Source organism: Camelus dromedarius, chromosome 33, assembly GCF_036321535.1.
Source record: "Camelus dromedarius isolate mCamDro1 chromosome 33, mCamDro1.pat, whole genome shotgun sequence".
In the NCBI taxonomy this organism is placed as follows: Eukaryota; Metazoa; Chordata; class Mammalia; order Artiodactyla; family Camelidae; genus Camelus; species Camelus dromedarius.
In genome coordinates this window covers 15,791,054-15,812,710 of record NC_087468.1, presented here as the reverse complement: position 1 = coordinate 15,812,710, position 21,657 = coordinate 15,791,054, and the positions used below count along the sequence as shown (strand labels likewise).

Genomic DNA, 21,657 nt, shown 5'->3' with positions numbered 1-21,657 from the left:
CAAATAAACAATGTCACCAGGTGAGGAAATAAGAAGGGAAGGCTTCAATTACAGCAGGGCGGTTTTAAAAGGAGATATAGAAGAAAGTATATTATTGTTAGGCTGTTTCATGACTATAAAAGCAGTTTTAAGACCTAAAGTCGTCTACATAAAATGACCGTCTACTGCTGACACACAGTAAAATGGAACAACGCATGTATCAAAACGTCCATAAGGAAAAAAGATGGCATAAAGTTCAAGGATTAATCTGCGGCTAATAACCCGGGTTTAGGAAAATAAGTTCACAGCCGGGCTTGCTGTCTGCTGACCACACACTGATTCCTCAAGTCAGAGCCCTGTTCTCCTGCAGTGGCTCAGCAAGAGGCTGCCGCTGGTGCTGGAAACTGCAGGGACTGTCTTTCCTGCTGGACTGGAACGCCCAGGGGGTCAGTAAACAAGACTGTTTTCCCCGGCCCTGCGTTCCCAGGATTGAGCACCATTCAGGCACAGAAAGAGCTCAACAAGTATCTACCAAATGGGTCAGAACTGAAAATCAGTGGAGCACAACCATATTCTTAAAATCGAATTTCAAAAGTCTGAGGCCCTTCAGCAGCTGGCCCCCGTTTCACGACAAACACAACCACGAACACCAGCCGCATCTGTCTCACTCGTCAGTTTCCCCCTGTTCTCGGAACCTTCTATTCGCATCCTCTCTCCCTCACGCGGCCCCTCCTCCGTGGGACTTGCCATAACTGACAAGGCTGGGCAGGCAATGCCTATGTACACACGTATTTGGTGCATTTAGCTTTCAAGCAAAGGACACCCAGTACTTCAGCTGTGCGCCTTCGTGGGCAATGTCCTGGTCTCCTTCACACGCCTATGTGAGTCTCAGGGTAGAACTATGTTCCCACTGTTCACTTAGTACCCTGGATTACTGGGAAGAACAGCTGTTTTATTTATTCTAGTCTTTTGATGGATCAGCATAATAATCAGTAAATAGTAACACTAGGATGTTATTCTTTTAAGGGGCTTTCATCTAATTACATAAATGATATATAATTTATATAAATGCAAACTGCATACACTTAAATAATGAAATGAATGGTTTTAGGGTAGATTGCTCCTGCCATCCTTAAAGTATTTATAGTAAAAGAGACTTAAAAACATCTGTTGTCAGGGCACTTCTGCCTCCAAAAAGCGGAGGTGTTCTCCTCTATTCTTCCTGCTAAGTACAACTAAAAGTAAAACGTAAAGGGACTAGAAAAGCTAAAAAAATTTTTTAAAAATGAAGTACAAGGAAGCAATCTACCCAACTTCAAGACTCATTACATAATTATAGTTACTGAGATTGTGTGGTATTGGCGAAACCCAGAGCAGACCAACACAAATGTGCCAACTGATTGATGACCCAAAAATGCAAAAGCAACTCAATGGAAAAAAAATATGATCTTTTCAACCAATGGTGCTGAAGCAGCTGAACACATGGAGACGAAAAAGAACTTTGATCTAAGTCTCACACCTAGAAAACTTCACTGAAATTGGATCATGGGATTTAAATGTAAAACTATAAAATGCTCAGGAAGAAAAATGGGCATTTCAGGCTAGGCAAAGAGTTACTAGACTTGAGGTCAAAGCATATTCCACAAAAGAAAAAAAATTTCATGAAAACAAAAAACTTTGCTCCCTGAAACATCCTGTTAAGAGCACGAGAAAGCAAGCTACAGACGGGAGAAGATATTTGTGAGCCACGCATCCAACAAGGTATTAGCATCTAGAATGTACAAACAACTCTCAAAACTCAACAGTAAAAATGCAAATAATCCGATTAGGCCACGGGCAAAAACACAAAGAAACACTTCACGGAAGAAGACACACGGACGGCACACCGGCACCTGAAAACATGAGCCGTTAAGGGGGTGTAAATTACACCCACGACGAGACGTCACTGAACCCTCATCAGAATGGCTACGATAAAAAAACAGTGGCCAATGCTGGCAAGGACATGGAGAAGCTGGATCACAGCTACGCTGGTGACGGAGATGTAGAATGGTCCAGCCACCGTGCACAGCAATTTGGTGGTTTCTTAAAACAACATGCAACTATCACACCCCCAGCGACTGCACTCCTGGGCAGGCATCCCAGACAGATGAAGGCTTGTGCCGCGTAAAAATCCGTGTGCAAATGTTTATAGCAGCCTCGCTCGTCAAAGCCCCGGACTGGAAATAATCCCAGTATCTTTCAACAGGTGACTGGTTAAACAAACTGCAGTGCACGCGCACCCTGAAATACTACTCAGCGGCACAAAGGAGTGACCTGCCGACGTGACAACCCGACGAGTCTCCAGAGAATTACACCAAGTACAAACAGCCAGTCCCAAAGGCCACACACTACATGACTCCATTTACACAGCACTCCTGACATGAAACAATTTTATAAATGGAGGATTACTAGTTGCCAAGGATTAAGAAGGGAGTGGGGGTGGGTGCAGCTATAAAAGGGCAAGATGAGGGATCCCCGTAGCGATGGAGACATTCGTTATCTTGCCTGTATCGATGACAATATACTGGTTGTGTGACACTGCTTATTACAGTTCTGCAAGATGTTACCACTGGGGAGACGCTGGATAAAGGGTACACAGAGATCTGTCTGTATGATTTCTTACAAGTACCTGTGAATTTACAATTAAATGAGTTTAAAAAGTTCAATTAAAATAAATTTTTTAAAAAGGATGTAGGAGTCAAGTATGTCACATGCGGTTGAGAGTAAAAAAAAGTCTAACATAAGAGAAAAAAAATCATAGTTAAATATCAACTTGGAATCCGATCACTTTCTTCAATAGCATTCAGTCAGCTGTTACACAGTTTTATTAGTTGTCATCAACACAAACTAGAAAGTCACTCCACTGTCGTGCTGCCGTCACGCTGCACCACGTTCCATTCAGAAATGCCTGAGGGATGGAAACCCTTCCCGTGAACCCCTGCAGGACTGGAAGTCGGTGTGGCTTCTGGGAATATTAGCACTGGGATCAAAACAGGAACATTTGATACAACAAGACCATCTCCTCTCCCTCATCTCCTCGAAAATTCTGTAGTGTCGTGTGTTTTCTTCTAGGTGAATTTTTTTTTCCAGTCCTTTTTCAAAGGAATTAAAAGCAGTCTCCCGGAGGCCTGCCTCATCGATGTGTTACCGGCAGGCAGAGAGCCGAGGGCTTCCCTGAACTCCTTTCAGTTGTTTGAGGTTTACGGGCACCTTGTAAAGCAGGGTGTTTCTCAGAAAGGCAGCTCAGCACAGGCAGACCTTCCCGCACGCCCGCCTGAAGTCCAGAGCAGGAGCCAATCAAAGCGGCGTGAGGAGCACACAGAGGATTCACGTATGCACACGCGCTTCAGTGACGAGGTGGATCAGGCCCCGACTGGCACTCAGCTGGCCCGGGGGGCTCCCTGCAACCTCCCTGGTGAGAGGGCTCGGTAAGGACCCTTCTGGCAAGCAGGGCTGCCAGCTCCAGGAGCCATCAGTAATACAGGAAAATCACGGTCGTTAAGCCAGCCCTGCAAACCACACAGCTGACATCCACCCACGGGGCTAACTATTCTTACGTAGTATTTATAGTCATGGTTTACGGACAGAGAAAATACTGTAACCCTATTATGGTGGGGAAACAGTACAGCTTAGTGAGAGTTAGGTGTGAAGAATCTAAAAACAGGCATTAACGGGCTGCCTTTGAAATGTTAATGTGATCATTTCTTTGAGGAACTAAACGAGTCGCAGTACAATTGTCTCAAAACATTTTGAGAGAACCTGTGACATCCAACAAGGCCAAGTCACTCTAGGACAGGTCACAAACTAACAGTAAAAATATTTACAGCACGTACACCTGACAGAGGACTTATATCCAGAATATTTATAGAAGCCTCTTATAATCATCAATTATACAGAAAATTATATAAAGAGGCAACCCAATAAAAAAATAATGTGCAAAAAACCTCAAGACATGATTCACAAAAGAAGATCTATAAATAGCCAGTAAGCACACGATCTCATCAGTTGTCAGGAAAACTCAAATTAAAGCCACAACGAGACATCACTGCGCTCCCAGCAGAGTGGGTGGTGATGCTAAGTGCCCGTGGGACGAGGGACAATGGAGCGCTCACACCTGCCTCGATGGTGGGCGCGCAGAAGGCGGGCACTCAGCACAACTATTTGACAACTTCTTAGAAAGTCGAGTATACTTTGACCCTATGACTTAGCAATTCCAGTCCTAGGCATTTTACCCAAGAGAAATGAAACGTATCCACAAAAAGACCAGCACACAAAAGCCCGCCTTCACCTTATTCATGATGCTCAAGTCTGGAAACAACAGAAATTTTCATCAGTGGGAGAACAAACTGTAATCATTCAAGAGGATACTACTTAATAATAAAATAAAATTAACTGCTGACACATGCAAAAAAAATGGGATAATCCATAGTGTGCTGAGCAGGAAAGAATCTTCAAAACCCCCAAAATATTTTCACTGATTCTGTGGAATTATTATTATTGTTTCTCAAACATCAATTTAGGGTACAGAATCAGTTCACTACAAAGCTTCCCTGGGAAATTCTATTAAAGCTGAACTCATTCAAATGAGTTTGATCTGCACCGTCAGATTCTGTTTGTGAGTCCTGAACTTAGGTCAAGGAGTTTTGTGTTTCATCTATAAGAAATATGTACTCACCAACTCTTCCTTTCTTGTGAATGTGGCCAGGCATGATGCCAATTTTGCATTCTCCAGGCTGCAGGAAAGTAATTCATAGTTTCAGAAAAGTGAAGGGGAAGAAAAAGTGCCTCGGAGGTCATACACACAGATATACATGGACTGATTCAAAAAGCTCGTTAGCCTTTAGAGGCTAAAACGGGGCTTTGTTCTGTTTTGCGCACTCACGTTGATGACTCCAGGGCAGTTCGGCCCGACCAGCCTGGTCTTGTCCTGGCGCAGCAGCCTGTGCTTGACCCGCACCATGTCCTGCTGCGGGATGCCTTCCGTGATGCACACCACCAGGGGCACCTCTGCGTCAATGGCCTCACTGATGGCGGCAGCAGCAAAAGGAGGAGGGACGTAGATGACAGACGCGGTCGCTCCTGTCTGTTCTTTGGCCTGAAACGTTAACGGTGAAGCATGTTATTATTGGTGAAGTCATAAACATTGTAAAGGAAATTCAACACTGTGATTATAATAATGTCTCGGGGCCACCACCAGGAGACATTGGATGTCTTCATTCTTCCCATTAGCAAGTTCACTGTGCTGTCAGAGAAGAGCAGAATAAGCATGGCCTCCTTTCTGCCCCTTGGGGATGCCTCTTTGAGCTGACAGTTTCGGTGCCCTCCCATTCCCTCAGGCTAGAGCATGTCAGTAAACCTCAAAGCACTGCCCGATTTGCGTTTGTGTCCCCTCATTCCTGGGCCATGTTTATTTTTGTTGCTCTACAAGACACTTAGCACCTGTTCAGTACCAAAGACCTTGTACCTCCCCAGGAGAAAAAGGACTAGTGAGACCCAAGCTTAAGAACTCAGCTCTCAAACATCTGTTTAAAGATATATCATACTTATGCACGCGGATTAGAAATAAACGAAAATACACTTGCGTAAATGAGCACAGGATAGGAATGGGTCAGGTAAGACTAGAGTCTATTCTACACCACCCCTCACAATGCAACGCACGTGAAGACCATCAGTCTGATCACTGCTCCCCCTGTGGTCTCTACATGCTCTCTACACGTGTCCGTACAGACGGAGTCTTCCCCCACCTCCACTGGTGGCCATGTCTCTTCCACTGTAATGGAAGCTCCTTGAAGACAACAGATTGTGATCTGTGACTCTCCAAGACTGACAGCACCTACTTGGTGAGAGGCCCTGAGAGACTCTATACAGGCTTCAGGTAAGGCTTCCCCACAACCCTGTGCACTTAGCATCTCCATCTACACATCACGATGCTGAGGCCAAGAGATATTAAATAACTTGTGCAAGATTACATGGCTAAGAGGTAGCAGAGCCAAGACTCAGACTTCAGTATATCTGATTGCAGTGTCAGTTATTTTCAGTTACAGCAGTCTGCCTCCCAATAAATGTTAAAACGTAACCTGATCAAGATATAAATCAAAATCTCCTGGAAGGCTGTGCCATAGGAGTTTACAATGGATACAAACACGAAGTCATAGAACATACAGACACAGCTAAGGGCGGACATAGAAGACAGTGTCTGTGGGCATCACCCCAAAATGATTCACCACAACCTCAGAGGAGGGAGCTTTCTCTGCCACATTCCTGGTAAAAAGAGGTTATCTGGACAGTGAAAGAAGAGTAAATAAAAGGACGCTAACTTGCCAGGGGCTAAAAATAATTCGAAATAATTTTTAGGTAATGTTTTTAAAAACTATGTTCAAGGTGATAACAGAGAAGTCGGGACCAAAGAAAAAACTAGGCTGGAACCAACAGAAAGCAGATCATAGGCATGTACATATTTTACGGAAAATATATCCCATGGTTTTCTACTTAAGGCTACAAATACTTTCAGAAGCTGAACTTGCCCTGGCAAATAACACTGGATGAAAGGCATCCGTTCTTCTCATTCAGAAAGCTCTTTGTAAGAGCTGAACAGGTGAGAAATAAACAGTATCTGTCAAAGAACTTACAGAATATTCCAAATGTCATATCTATTGTGTCATAATGAATAACAAATGAATTGCTTAGCAACAAAACCTTCTTTAAAAGAAAGAAAAAAAAAAAAAAGGCTCATAACAAAAGTCAAATCTACCTAGAGGAATTATGAAGACAGCTCCCCTCTATATTTTGAGGTAAAGAAATCAGCCATTTAAGAGAATTTAAGAGGGGAAAAGAAGGTAGAGACAGCTCAGTGGTAGAGCTCATGCTTAGCAAGCACGAGGTCCTGGGTTCAATCCCTAGTCCCTCCATTAAAAAAAAAAAAAAAGTAGTATTTCAAAACATGCCTAAAAAAAGAAAAGGGTGGAGGAGACAAAAAATGCAAAGTAAAAAGACTCTAAATGATTATTCTACAGAATATGATTTTTTTTTACTCTTTAAAATATAAGACACTCAAAACACACAGACACATATATTATACTCTATTTTCAAATTTAAAGTAAAATGAGAATTCCAAATTTGAATATTTGTTTTTTCCCTACATTTTAGGATTAAGAATACAAATTAACTTCAATTTGAAGTTAGTATTCTGAAAAGAGACTAAGTCTATAAATTTGTACTTTAAAAAAATGCAGTACTACGAGGGGGAGGGTACAGCTCAAGTGGAGAGCGCATGCTTAGCGTGCACGAGGTCCGGGGTTCAACCCCCAGTCCCTCCATTAAAAAAAAAAGCAAGCAACACTTTAAAACATGCCTTAAAAGTATGTTGTGGGGGTTACATTTTTTATCATCAGTACATTAATTTCAAGTACTAACCTTATCTCCTAGATTTTAAAAAATTAAATAGCCAAGAATTTGTACTATAATTTTGATAATACTATTATTTTTGTGTATGTTCATGTAACGCAGAAAGAGGATGAGAGCACACACAGTGAACTCAAAGTAGCTCACCATAAAAGCTACATCTGAGAAGTGGAGAACACTATATAAAATTTAACTTTATGTACTTTTACATCTGAATCTTTACAATGAGCACATGTTAGCTTTGTAACAAAGAATTAAAGTTTAGGTTAAAATCACTTCTAAAGTACTAAGAAATTAGCAACTTGGGGGAGAGACTAGGACTCTGATTTATAAATCAGACTATACAGCTAAGTTTTCCCACACAAGACCAGCACACTAATTACTTAACTCCAAGCCACGCTAAGTCTGCCACTTATCGGCTGTGAGGCTACGTGCAGGACCATTTCCTCTCTGCACCTGTCGTATCCTTGTCTTTAAAATGGGGGTGATAACAGCATCCACCTAGGGGGCTGCGGGGAGCCAGGAACGAGGCCGTGCACAGGAAGTGGTCTTTCCCTGGCCCGGCAGTGAAAGAAAAATTAAAGAGCAGTAGGGCAGGGGGCGGACGCTGCCGTGTGCACTGCTAACATCCCGGCAGAAGTGGTAAGGAAAGGAGAGGAAGCCAAAGAGAAGCCGGCACCTGACTTCCTCCCGTGGAAGCTGGGGTACACTCGTCAGCAAAAGCGACCCAGGCTGTGGGAAGACACCCAGGCCTACATCACGAGAGCGAACCCACTGGTTTGTACTGCAACTCAAATTTCTCTAGGTTACTGGAACTGGAAAAAGCAAGCGACTCTCCCAAAAGGGGCACAATTAAGATCTCTAACCAAGGTGCGCCAGCTCCTCCCCCGCTCGTCCTTTCCTGCCAAACTCGGCGCAGTTAATCACCTCCTTCACGGTATTAAAGACCGGCAGGCCCAGGTGCGTCTTGCCTCCTTTCCCCGGAGTGGTTCCACCGACGAGCTTGGTGCCATACTCCAACGCCTGCTGGCTGTGAAAGGTGCCCTGAGGGGAAGCAGCACAGGACCAGTGAGGAAGGGCCGGCTGGGAAGCCGGAAGGCGATCTTCAGCAACGAGGAAAAGAAAAACACACAGGTTAACACGCGCTTCCCTGAGAATCTCGGTGACATCTACCCAAGCCCTCGCATGGCGTGCTGAGCGCAGCTCCCAGCCCTGACGCAAAGGAGGCCACTGCGAGCCAGAGTAACTGGTTTTTTGGGGTTTTTTTCCACGAAGGTGTCTTTTCGCTCCATTTTCAAACTTGGTGGATGACCAGAAACCCCCTGGCGTTTACTTGAAAAGAACACCTGTTTTACTGTTCTTCATCTCCTGATGTCCTCACAGCCCTCTTCTACTCAGTTTGAAGTCCACGGTCAGCCACTCTAACCACACAACCACCCTGGCTCTCTCTCACTTCCACTTACACCTCCAGCAAAACTAGTCTCAGTTAAATCCAGTTCTCCCCCTGCTCCAAGGCTACGCACAAGCCACTGAACAGTCACTGGAGAAAAAAATTAAAATTAAAATTAAAATAAAACCATGCTAACTAGTCTCACTTTAAACGAATGATCCCTAATCTTAAGTGAGCCTTTAATGCCGCCCAGCCAACACCCTGTATGTCCCAGTCCGTTTACTCGGCACTACTGACATTCTGGGCACGTTGATTCACCCTTACGACGCTGTCCTGTGCTTTGGACCGTGTTTAGCAGCGATGTTTACCTCTACTCAGCAGACGCCAGTGTACTGCCCCCTTCCCTGCCCCAATCAGTTCTGACAACCAAAAATTTCCCCAGGGATCGAAAGCTGCTTTTTCACTAAGCTCCTGGGGCTCCACCTTCCCTGGTTTTCACCTTCTCTTTCTCTCCTGTCCTAGACTTCTCTTTTTCATTTCAATTTATGCCCTTGGTGACCTCATCCCCTTCATGGTAATGAGGATCATTCATATGGTGACCTCTCCCATACAAACAGAGACACACGTACCTCCAGCATACCTAGCCGAGACCTTCGCCTTGAACTCCACATTCACACTGTCAACTGCCTACCTGACTTCTCCACCTGGAGAACTAGCAGGCATCCCAAACTCAGTGCCAAAACCAAGCTCCTGATCGCTCCCCTCCACAGTGCACCCCGTCTCAATTAGTGACAACTCCACTCCCAGCAGACGTGCACACCAAAAATACTGGAGTCATTCTTGATTCTTCTTTCTCTTATACCACAAATTAGGATATATTAGTAAATCCTATTGCCCTACCTTCAAAACAGAGCTGACAGCATCTCCCCCCTCCTACTGCCACCATCTTGGTCTAAGTCACCAACACCTCTTGACAGAATATTGCCCTTGCTCCCTTTCAACCTATTCTCAACACAGAAGCCAGAGTGAGCCTGAGACATGTCACTTCTCTGATCACACTCTCCAACAGTTTCTCATCTCATTCACAGCAAAAGCCAAACTCCTCGCACCAGCCTGCGAGTCAGTATGCAAGCTGCCTCCTCACATCAGGACACCTCACTGCCCAGCCTCATTTACTGCTCTCTCATCGCTCATCCCACTCCGGTACACTGGCCTTGCGGCTGCCACACACAACAGACACACCACTGCCTCCTGGCCTCACTGTCCCCTTTGGCTGGAATATATACCCACCCGGTTCACTCCCACATCTCCTTTAGAACTTGACTCAGAGGTCAGGCTTCCCCTGACCACCTGGTATAAAATCCCCCCTTCCCCATCCTCACTGCCTCCACGACTCCACACACACACATACGTACACGCCTCCCTTCTCTGGTTTAGTGTCTCCATAGCATTTACACTTCCTAATGTACCACGAGATTTACCCACTGACTCTGTTTCTCTTCCCCACCACTCCATGAACACAATGATTTCTATCTTCTTTGCTCACTGACGGATGGCAACTAAATCAACACATTCCATACAGTAGGCACTCAATTAAGTAGTTGCTGAAAACTGAATGGATCTATGCGGTCATTCTATAGGGACCTAAGAATGCTGACTCAACTACTCAAGTTCTACTAAAGGCATAAAATTTGGGGCCTTAAGAGGGACTTCAGAAATTTCCTGATTCAACTTCTTCATGGAAGGAAACTTAGTCCCAAGCATGTTAACTGACTTATCTAAAGTCAGTGATGGAGCTCTGGAAAGAACCACAGGCCAGTGCTCTCTCTTTGGAGCAGTGTCATTTAAAGTGTCGTCTTTGGACTCTTACAGATCTGCAGTGAGATAAATACAAAAAGAAAAAGAAAAAAATTGACAAAACAACAAGAAAGAAAAAAAAAATCTAACTTAAAAAAACAGAAATAAGAGAGAATGTTTGCAAACTTTTATAGCAGTATGATAGTGCTATGACTTTTATTGTATTTTGAAAAAGTACTAATCTGCATTAAATTGGAAATAAAAACAGACATACCCAAACTGGTCTTCCACTCTAGACAGAGAAGCACTGCCCTAGACTACAGCACTGTTAGATCAGGTCAAACGGACAACTTTTTCAGTCCTAACGTAGTGTCAAACAGGGATAACACTTCCTGTTCATAAGCTGCTTTTTCCTAGTTTTCCCGTTATCACCACTCAGTGCACAGTTCAGAACAGGAATACTTTAAGCAACTCATAAAAGCCAGTACAAGCAATAGCACCCAGTGGAAATCTGCATGGTTGAGGTCCATTCTGAAATACACATATTCCTCATTCACATGTGGAACAATGTGTGCACTGAAAAAAAAAAAAAAGCATGAGGGAAAATGCAGATTTCCTACAGATAAACTCTAAGTTTCAGACCTTACTGTTACCTCCGTAGACAGAAACTTCACAAATCTGAGACAACTAAGGCTCCCAATTACTTAAAAAAAAAAGAAAGAAAGAAAGTGAATGAGAAACAACGTAATTGCAGATAACTAAAAGACACTGAAACCAACCTCGGATTTCATTATTTAGGCAAATCATCACCTAATTTAGGAAGCAGAGACAGTTCCAAAGAGTGCTTACAGGCATGAACTTAAAAGAAAAACAAAATTATACAGAATAAACTTACGTGGGGAACTTGGGGTAATCAAACATCTGATTGTATGTTAACAAAATTAATACCTAACCAGAAAAGGGACTGAATCTGATTTTAACTGGCAGAGGAGTAAAAAAATGCACCTCAAATGCTAGAGGAGCATCAACGTTCTTCAGAATATGTATGTGAAAGTGATGTGCATAAAACGCACGGCTATCAGAACAAGTAAACCCATTTTACCTATGAACCAGATTTCAAGGTTTGGGGTATTTCTTTGTTGGTGGAGGATTCTTCTTTTTTAAGATAGTTGAGGAATGGGAGAAAAAGAAGAAAGGTCTACTGCGATTCACATTTCTGTGCCCAGTTATTTCAGAAAAAAGTCAAAAAGCAGAAGGACATTTCATATGAAACAACTCCCCAATCAAATTCATTTTTTTAAAAAAAGAACTATGTAATTTTAAAGCAATTCCTAAGTACTTTAAAAAACAGAAGTTATAGAAATCTGGATATTTCAGTATTATTCTCTAGATCAGGGGTTGGTTAAGTATGGCCTGAGGAATCTCGCCGGCCACTGGTTTTGTGAATTAAGTGAAATTACTGGCAAACAGCTGCACCCATTCCTTGCCGTTTCATCTGTGGCTGCTCGTGCTGTTCCGGCGCTACGGAGTAGCTGTTACGGTGACCGCCTGGCCTACTAAGCCTAAAATGTTTACCATCTGGTCCTTTACAGAGTAAGCTTGCCAACTCCTGCTCCAGGTCACTAAAATACTGCAGAACAGATGTGGCAATTCTCCTAATCACAGAAAAATCATTAACTTTTAAATTAAAAAAAAAGTCATTAATTGCTTTTATCTTGCCATATCTCCTTTAACTATGAAGGAAGGAATACTCTGGGTTAAGACTCGTGGTTATCTTCTAATTGATTTGGCAGTATTCCTTTGTTTTTTAAAAAATCTGTGCATCTACTATAGAAACTAAAATCTGTATAAATGCATTCGAGGGCAACTTAGCAGTGGCTGTTAAAATGTTAAATACACAGAAATTCTGGCACCCAATCTTACTTTTAGGAATCTATTTAATAGACATATATATGTATGATTTATATCATATCCTGTATAGTATGTGTGTGTATGTATATATATATATAGTTCTGTAGCATACACATTACCTAAGTAAACATATGTTTGTATGAGCAAGAAAAATACCCGGAAGGACACATGTCAACTTGCTAACAGAAGGAAGTACAGAGGAGTAGAACGGTAGGAAGGAGGGAAAGGAGATTCTTACGTTGCATGTTATTGTGGAATCCCATCACAGATACATTTACACTTATGTAAATTCCATGATGCAGGCAGACGATAGGGGGAGAGAATAAATATAAATGGAACGCGTGAGGCATTTTTGCCTGCCAGTCCCCCAAAGGCATCTGCATACAGACAGTGTAAGACGGGAGAAGTCAGCGTCTGCCTCCTCCGCCCACTGCGGTCCCGGGGCCACTCTGGCTTATTGCCCCGCACTGATCTGTGGTAACTGCATATTTTTTTCTGTTCAAGGCCTAAACACAAGCCGTCCATTTTCCCTAGTGCTTAATTAAAGGAACAATGATTTGTTCCAATGTTGGAGAAACGCCAGTGGTGTTACACTTGCCGAAAGAGAGTATGTGGGTTCCCAACACAACACTAGACTCCTAGGGAGGGATTTTCAAGGTAAGACTGAATACAGTTTTCATCTTACAGGCTGACTATCGCACCTGACCTCCTCCTAAGACACACCTCCACTGCCATACTGCATACTTTCCTGCTATGTATTGTAACTTTAACGACATTTTAAAAATAGAAAATAGTTCAGTATTTTTGTACCTCTAATATACATCTTTAAAAAAGAATCTTGATGTACATACCTGCTTACCAGTGAAACCCTGGCAAATCACCTTCGTATTTTTGTCAACATAGAGATGCTTCCGGGAAGCTGTGTAGGTACAGTGCCGGATCCCATTCTTCTGCACTGAAAAGTAGAGAAAATACGACACGTTATAATTTCTCCAAACTTTTGGACTATGAATTTAACCTGGTGACAAAAAAAAAATCCTCTAATGCAAGCACTATCTTGTGATGATGGTAACTTCAAATGTCACTCTTGAAATGAGACATACTGACTACAGAAATAAAGAAACGAACAAAAAAAGATGCTGTTCTATCCTCCAGAATCCCCTCTGTACTGAGAATCATAATCTTGTAACTTTTTCTGAATTGAGAAAGAAAAGGTTAAGTTTATAATTTTCATTTCTCTGAAAGAAAACTGGGGCTCAGACAAAGAGATCAAATTCAATCCAGGGACTAAAAACTAGGTGTCACTCCTACCCACAGTGTTCACTAAATAGCCACACGCTTTCCCCATTTGACTCAACATTTTTAAGCCCAACACCTATAAACAAAGACGAGCTAAGAGGCAAACTTTGTCAGAACCATGAAGGACTACTCTGCAACTCACTCCCCAGTAATAATACTAACATTAAGTGTTAATATTAAATGTGAAGTCATGGAATAAAACTTGTCTAAAATATAATCGAAAATTATTTACGGGTCTCTTCTGCTTAAGACTCAAGACCTCACATATAAAAGAAACAGGGAAGATAAGATAAATAGGAAAAGAAGATGAGGGAGAAACATGTAAAAAAAATCTAAGTTATTTTCAGCAACGGACCTCAATGAAAACTGAGACATCTAAGTCTTTCCTAAAGCCAGCTCCCGAATATTTCAAAAATAAATAGAAAGTAGAGCACAGATGAATTAAAATTGTGGGCTACCTTTAAAACCCCCATTAAAGCCCCAACCTGCTGCCTCTGTGGCCCACCCCTGGCCCTTTTGGAAGTGCCAGCACCTACCACTGAGGCCACCCATGAAAGCTAGAAAAGAACATCTCATCACAAAGTTGTCCAGGGTCCACTCAGTGCTTTTTGTCTTGAATCCCCGCCTCCTGCCCTCCTAAATCCAGACCTCAGGTCCCATAACTGACCTGCTTCTGGCCCTGTGAGCACCCCTTGATTCATCTTCAACTCACTGACTGACCTCAGCTCCCAACAAGTTTGAATTTTGGAGTTCCTGGTACCTCTAAGGAAGAGACAGGCCCAGAATTCACCCTGACCAGCCAGGAGAGGAGCATCCTGTGTGCACACACCCCAGCTGAGTCCTCAGAGTAGGCTATGCGGAGCCAGGGGCCCTGCGTGAGCACGGAGGGTCGCGTCCTGGCCCAGCGAGCCCAGCTAAGCACCCAAACCTGGGTCAGTGAACACAACAGGAGCCCGTGGCCTGACTCCCAGTTCTCCCAGCTGGAGCCCCACCCCCACAATACTGGTGGACGAGCCTTCCTCCCCTGCTGCTGTTCCTGGGGCAGAACTTGCTCCCATAGTCCCTCCCATTCCTGGAATATTCAATAAATGGTCCGTCTATCAGCAGTTTCCGGACAGGAAAGAACAAGATTTGATTCACAAGATCAAACAAGCTCAGGGTATCTGGAGCCCATACTTGATAAAAAGGAAACACTTGCCTTTTGAAGGTCAAGTTCAGTTCTCCACAAGTACTTCTACACTCAACACCTCAGGAGAGGAGACCTCACACAGTTCACTTCTCCTTCCACAGGGGCAGGAGTGCCCTGTCACCCTGAGCAAAGCCAGGTCGGCCTGCATCTGCGAAGCACGGCCTCAACACCGGAACAACCACGGCCATGACCTGCTCCTACCCCAAACTCCCAGATCGACTCGACGGAGCTCGAGGCTTCACGGCGCCAGATCTCGGGGCTCAGACTGCTTCCCAAAGTGTGATGAGTAGCAGCTCCGCTCCCAGGCAGTCTCCTAGCCCCTTGGCATTGCTCAGCCTGTGCACTGACCCTGCCATTCTACGACATCCAGTGGAGAGGATCTTGGGGGATCCACCATGCGTGCGTGCCCGCAGGTCATCTCCCCACCTGCTGTACGAGCCCGGACTCACACAGGTGAGCCAGAACCAACAGACTATCATCACCTCTGAGCTAACCCCAAATACACGCTCAAAGATAAGGAAGTGAAATTCCTGACTGCACTGTGGCCAGACGAGGTATCCCTGGTACTGGAATGAAGGAGGCTAAAACACTCACGCATTTATGAGACCCAGAGGGAGATCCTGAGGTGCTCAGCAAGCCCTGGTGTCCATAATCACCACAAATGCCTTCTTAATCCCAGACCCTCACCCCACACCAGAAGACGAGCCTGCCCCGTCTCTGGCCCTTCACCCCGAGCACACTCTCCCAGCCGCCATGGCTGTGGGGAGACCTCAGTCTCCCGACGCTCCGCGCCACCACGACACAGGTGACAACTGGTGGCTACTTTTAAGGTAACACTGGCATCAAATCAATGACAAATCTTAGCACTGCTGACATCACAGAACCAAGGAAATTCTTTCTCGTTGGCCATTTGTTTGCTTTCAGATGGAAATAACGCAAAAGATGCTTATATTCTAAGTAAAACTCGCCAAATTCTAAGCCACTTCTGTCATTCTCCTCTTTCTTCCCCACCTTAGATAATCCAAGGCCCAGAATCGCAGGCTGGAGGCTCCCCCATGAAAGCAGCCTCTCCTCACCCTCACCTCGGCCCTTCTTCACCTCCCCTCCCACATCCCACCACCCTCCAATTTGCGCTGGTAAAGGGTTCAAACTACTAGCCGCTGTGAACATTAAATCTGACTGGCTCTGTGCATTTTCTTTCCTTACTTGATTTCCTCTCCACCCAAATTACCAGTCAAATACTGTCAATAATTAAAAAAAAAAAAAGGCCTATTCCACTTCTGCTGAAGAATGCTAAGTGGTTTACAGTACAAACCTTCAACTGTGTCTCCTGCTTAAAGAGGCCCAACCGTAGTTTGGTTTTAAATACAAACCTGACCTCTCTGACAAAACCTCCGAATAACTAGAGCAAGCTATTTATTTTCTGAAAGTAACCCTAGAACACAGGGCTTATGTTAGTGGCCAAATCATCTCGCAAATATTTCTCACCTTTCAATTAGCAAGTCAGCGTATGAAACTTCCTGAGAATTTTACTTATATCGATTCATGTCAGTTGACATTTAACTAAAACATTTTCACTTGACATCTGTGACTTACAAATATAATAAAGGGTTTGTAGGGGCTCTGAGATTAAGAAGAAGGAAACTTATAAACACCTTCATGTGACATCTAATAGTAAATACCACTCAAGGGAGTAAACATTTTGTTACTCTCTTTACTGCATTATTTCTATGTAAAATTATTTCCGGCTAAATTGCTTGCAAGATTAAGTGCCATCTCAATACTTTCAGAACTTTTAACCGTAAACTCCGTGAGGGAAAGGACCACGTCTCGTACACCCTGGCATGTGGTACAGCACCTTACAGAGTAGCTGCACAGGAAAAGTTTGACTGAATTTCAGGATGAGACAGGATCTGAGAAGAAACACAGATAGAAGAGCTAAGTATCAAAAGTTCCACTCTTTTTGTGTGAATTGGAAAATGTCAATCTCAAACTCCCACTTACCAAGAAAGAGGGGGGAAAACCTACATCTATTTTTGTACCTGCAAAGATCATAGGTTTCCCAAAAATTCGTATAAAGATGGTACTGAAGTCCAGCCCTATATGCTACTAGCAGTCCTCAAACCTGTATCAATTCAGTACAAATGCAATGCTAACCTTTTTTTTTTAAACAAATGAAATCCAGGAAGCAGTAATGTAACACAATTGGACGATTTCATTATAGGAGAAAAGAAAGGACCTAAATCAAAATACAGCATAGGCAGAGCTAAAGGCAGTGACAGGCCAGGAGGATGGTCTGGTAACATGTAACAGGCAAGGAGGACAACCTTGGCAATCTGAGCAACACGAGGGGCCAACAGGAAGGAGGGGACCAAAGCCGGACAGAAAACTGGACAAAGGCCACAAATGAGCAACACAACTGGGGACAGACAAATGGTAATGCAACACATGAGGAGATATCTGACTTTACTGATATGAAGAAAATGAGTATTTTTAATTAAACATGAGGGCAGCAGGAAGGAAGGCTGAGGTCGGCCACCAGGCAGAATTTCCCCGTGGTGAAGGCCATGGGTGCCAGGCCCTGGGGCATCTCCAGGGAATGTGGTGGAGCTGCCTTCTCTTACTAACAGGCCAGCCTAACCTTGGGATTGCATCCCAGGAGCAGCTGAAAACACAGTCCCAGGAGCCAGATGGGCCTGGGTTGAGTTTACGCTCTGCCGCTCACCAGCCAGGTAACCTGGAGCAGGTCTTTTGATCTCCCTTAGCCTCAGTCTTCCCATCTGTAAATGGAATGACAGCTGCCCATGAGGAGGCTGTGATGGTGGCATGAGGCCTGTAAATTGGGTAGCAAAGTGCCTTGTACGCTCCCCAAAATGGGTTCACATCCTACGTGAGCACAAAGGTAAATCATTTTCTAAAAAGAGAGAAGATACAATTCATACATTAAAATCAAATAAGTCTAATCAGAAATGTTCTATCTATGTCCTTATGTATAGCTCATATATGCTTACGTGTAAATACACTGATCCATGTCTACATATAACGTGTCGTATACACACATTTACTAGTAAATTTTTAACATCAACAACTTTTTTAAAAGTGCAGCCTCACTGTAAAAATGGGGATAATAATAATATTATGTACCTCATGGGCAATATGAGAATTAGATGAGTTAATAATATAATATACGGAGCAGGCAGAATAATAACTGGGGTAGAGAAGTGCTATTTCACTCTTAGCTGTTTTTATCATTATCGCGGCTGACATGGAATGAAAAGCCCAAACTGCCTTGAGATGTTTATTGTGCCAGGCGATCTGCCAGGCACTAGGGGTTCGGGGTGAAGAAGAGGGACGGAGGCCCTACCCACAGGAAGCTTCCGGTCCTGGAAGACAGCTAAACATTAAACAAAGAGATGCAAAAACCACGAAAGTGCAAACTGTAATAAAGGCCATGAAGGAAAGGGCCCAAGTCGTCTGAGAGCTAAATCTGTATCCGTCAGCCACATGTGGAGTCCTCTTCCCCACAGAGAGTAACTACGTCACTTATAAGATGGCTGTGGGATGAGGGATGCGAGCTGTGGCCAAAAAGCACCTGCCCAGATGGGACTCAAACCATGGCGTCGTGTGACCAGCAGCGTGCTCCGAACACGTACCCTGAGACTCCATTCATGAAAATACTCCTCCTCCACCTCTCAGACTGTCCCTGTTACTCACTTATTCAGGCACGTGCTCCCGACATTAACACACGTGTACTTACTAATCGTATGCATTATACAGGCTGCTGCGGTCCCTTCTGTAAAATCTTCAAGTACCGCAGAACAGCTCAGCGGCCACTTTCGAACCCCAAACGACCCACCATTCAAATTAAAAACTATATAAAAATAAATACTTGTTCTTATTCCCTATTTATCCTCATAGACCCAACTGATAGGAACTACTGGTTTATGTTCAAAATGACCCTGCACTACCTTATACTTCTTGAAAATCTTCACTATTTCAATTCCAAAGGTGCCTATAAAATCCTCGAACTTTCTCATGGAGGAAATCTTTCTTATTTTTCATTTTCTTTTCTCTCCCCACTTCAACTGGGTTCTTTCTCCTTTTTCATAAGAACTGTTTTTGGGGCTCAGGAATTTCTAAACATTCTAGGCTGCCCCCAACAGGTCTCTGAGGGTTTTTTGTTTGGTTTTTTTTCCTAACTGAAATCAATATTGCAACACGTATGACCTTCAGCACAAAATGTACCATTAATTAAAACTTAGTAAAGGGAACAAAATTCCCTAGCAACTCGAGTTCTATTTGTGACCTCACAGCCTAAATAAACTGTGATCACCTTCAAAAAAAAAAGTGTGCAAGGTGACATTGTTGTGGCTGCTGTTTTTCTAGTGGGATTGGAAATGGGCTTAGAAATATGGCATGGGAAAAAGAAGATTTGGGGGATTCAGAGGTTTTTAAACATTAACCCTGTAGTTTGTAACCTTTCTAATACAGGAGATACCTTGGTTTAGATCTGACCCCTCAGAGCCTTAGTGTCAGGTTAATCACATGACTGAGACAACTGAAGGCCAACAACAGGAAGCTAAACTAGATGACCTCTTAAGGCCCCAGGATCCTGCGTCTAGGAATAAAGAAGTTCCCGCTCTGTAAGAGGACTGTTAAGTATTGCTAAGGCGAGATCCAAGATCCTGATTTTCTAGACACTTCCTTTCTTCTCCAGACTCTCCTAAGACAGCAGACCTACCCAATTCAAGGATTTTTCAGAAACTCAGATGAGCAAGACCCCAGAAGAGAAAGACATGGGTATAACTAATTCCTTTTCGCCTTCGGCCTACAACACCCTTAGTTATGTTTTAAAACACATAACAAAAATCTCCAGCAAACTTTCCCAAATAAACCCAACTTCTTCCTACCTGCCAAAGTTTGTCCTCATGTGATCTGACAACTGAGAGTAGCTACTGAGTACACTTTTATCATCCTTGTACACTTTTAGAGTGTAATCTTTGCAAGAAACGAATTAAGTCACATCCAGTATTCAGCACCACCAGTAGAATTAGGAGAAAAGTGGAAGAAAGGGAGAAAGAAGAAAACTAACTTTGGTTGAGTGCCTATTACGTCCCAAATACTTTACATAAATTGTTTCACTTATTCTGCATGGTAAACCCAGATCATCCCGTATGTCATAATTCCTAGGATCCATATTTTTTTTACTTTTTTTTTTTAACATTTCTTAGAGTATGCAACTGACAACCAATGGTGTGTCACAATTTCAACCAGCAATCATTTTCCACCATTAGTGGTAGGCAAAATAACAGCGTATCTTACAAGTGATGGTGTCTCATAAAATATGGTAGTATTTTCATGGGATTTGAAACAAAAATTGAGAAATAGATTTAGAAACATCCCCAGAGTTAGTACGCAGACTGTACAGAACTAGCCATACTTCAAACCCTGATGTGGCTGATTCCAAAGTCCTTTCCTACACAAACTACCTAATAATCACAGAGACTTTGAACATAGCAAGAATTTTCAACAGTCTGAGTTAACAGCAACCTTGAATATTAAGTTCTGAGGAAGTGAAAAATTCGCACCACCTGGTGGAGACATTGCAAATCAAGTTGATCAAGGTCCCAGCCAACCCTCAGCTTCTAGGAGTTTTCTAGGTCTGTGCCGACTCCAGGTGCAGAATCCTTCCGCATACTGACCCTACAGTCTACGGAAAGTACAATTCGAAGTGTAGGACCGCCCTGCACAAGGCTCAGCCTCACCCTCCAATTTCCTTCTGATATCTTCCCCCTGTCTCTCAACCCAGACACTCACCCTCGCAGCTGAGTTCATCCGGGACCACCTCATCTCTCACTCCCCAAAGGGCCAGTCTAGGCGTCGCCCCCAACCAGCCACCACTCATCACTGCGGGATCAAGGGCCTGCCCCCCGGTCTGCGGGGCTCCTAGACCCGAATCCTGGCTCAACCACTCCACAACCCCACCCGCCAGCAGCCTAAGCCAGGCCCCCGCCCCGTAATTCTGAAAAGCTCCCTCCACCCCAGAGGGTCCCGACTTGGGGCCCCCGCCGAAATCCCGCCCCGGAGGGCCCAGCCGCGGCCTGAACCAGGGCGGTGGGCCCGGCGGGGCCGGGGACTCGCGGAGGTTTGGAGGAAAGAGCCCTGGCCGGACTCACGGAGGAAGGAGCGCGACAGGAGGCGGACGGCGGCGAGGCCGCTGCTGCCAGAGGCCATGGTCGCGGCGGCAGGGGCAGCGGCGAGGGCTGCGGTCATCCGCCAATGACACTCCCAGGCCCCCGAGGATCCAGGCCGGGGCCGAGGCGCGGGGAGGAAGCGGGTGGCCAGAGAGTTCGCCGGAATGAATGTGCTCCCGCAGAGGCCTCGTCACCCAACACTGGGTATCGCAGAAGGGAGAGGGAAAAGGCTTATTAGCGGAAAAGTGGACACTAACTTGGCTCTTCCCCGGAAACGTGAGTTTGATGCAACATTAATGACACCGGCAGCTCAGGGGAAACCCCACTGAGGCCCCTCGGCGCGGGGCGTTGTGGGAACTGTAGTTTGATGGCCGCAACTTGTCAGTTTCAGTCGGGGGTCCGGCGGGAAGCGGAGCGAAAGAGGAAGAGGGAATCAGACCCAGGAGGTGGTGTTAAAA

The 21,657-nt window shown here is 44.3% G+C and overlaps 1 protein-coding gene across 1 annotated transcript in view; it reads right to left on the bottom strand.

The window, feature by feature from the left end:
• Nucleotides 1-21,360, bottom strand: part of SUCLG1 (succinate-CoA ligase GDP/ADP-forming subunit alpha) — a 29,157-nt gene extending 7,797 nt beyond the window's left edge. The window contains exons 1-5 of the mRNA XM_031441372.2: nucleotides 21,182-21,360; nucleotides 13,369-13,472; nucleotides 8,347-8,463; nucleotides 4,901-5,113; nucleotides 4,694-4,751 (exon numbers count right to left, since the gene is read on the bottom strand). Coding sequence (XP_031297232.1) covers nucleotides 4,694-4,751; nucleotides 4,901-5,113; nucleotides 8,347-8,463; nucleotides 13,369-13,472; nucleotides 21,182-21,278 — 589 coding nt within the window. The 5' untranslated portion in view covers nucleotides 21,279-21,360. The remainder of the gene's footprint in view (nucleotides 1-4,693; nucleotides 4,752-4,900; nucleotides 5,114-8,346; nucleotides 8,464-13,368; nucleotides 13,473-21,181) is intronic.
• Between the last annotated feature and the right edge of the window lie 297 nt (nucleotides 21,361-21,657).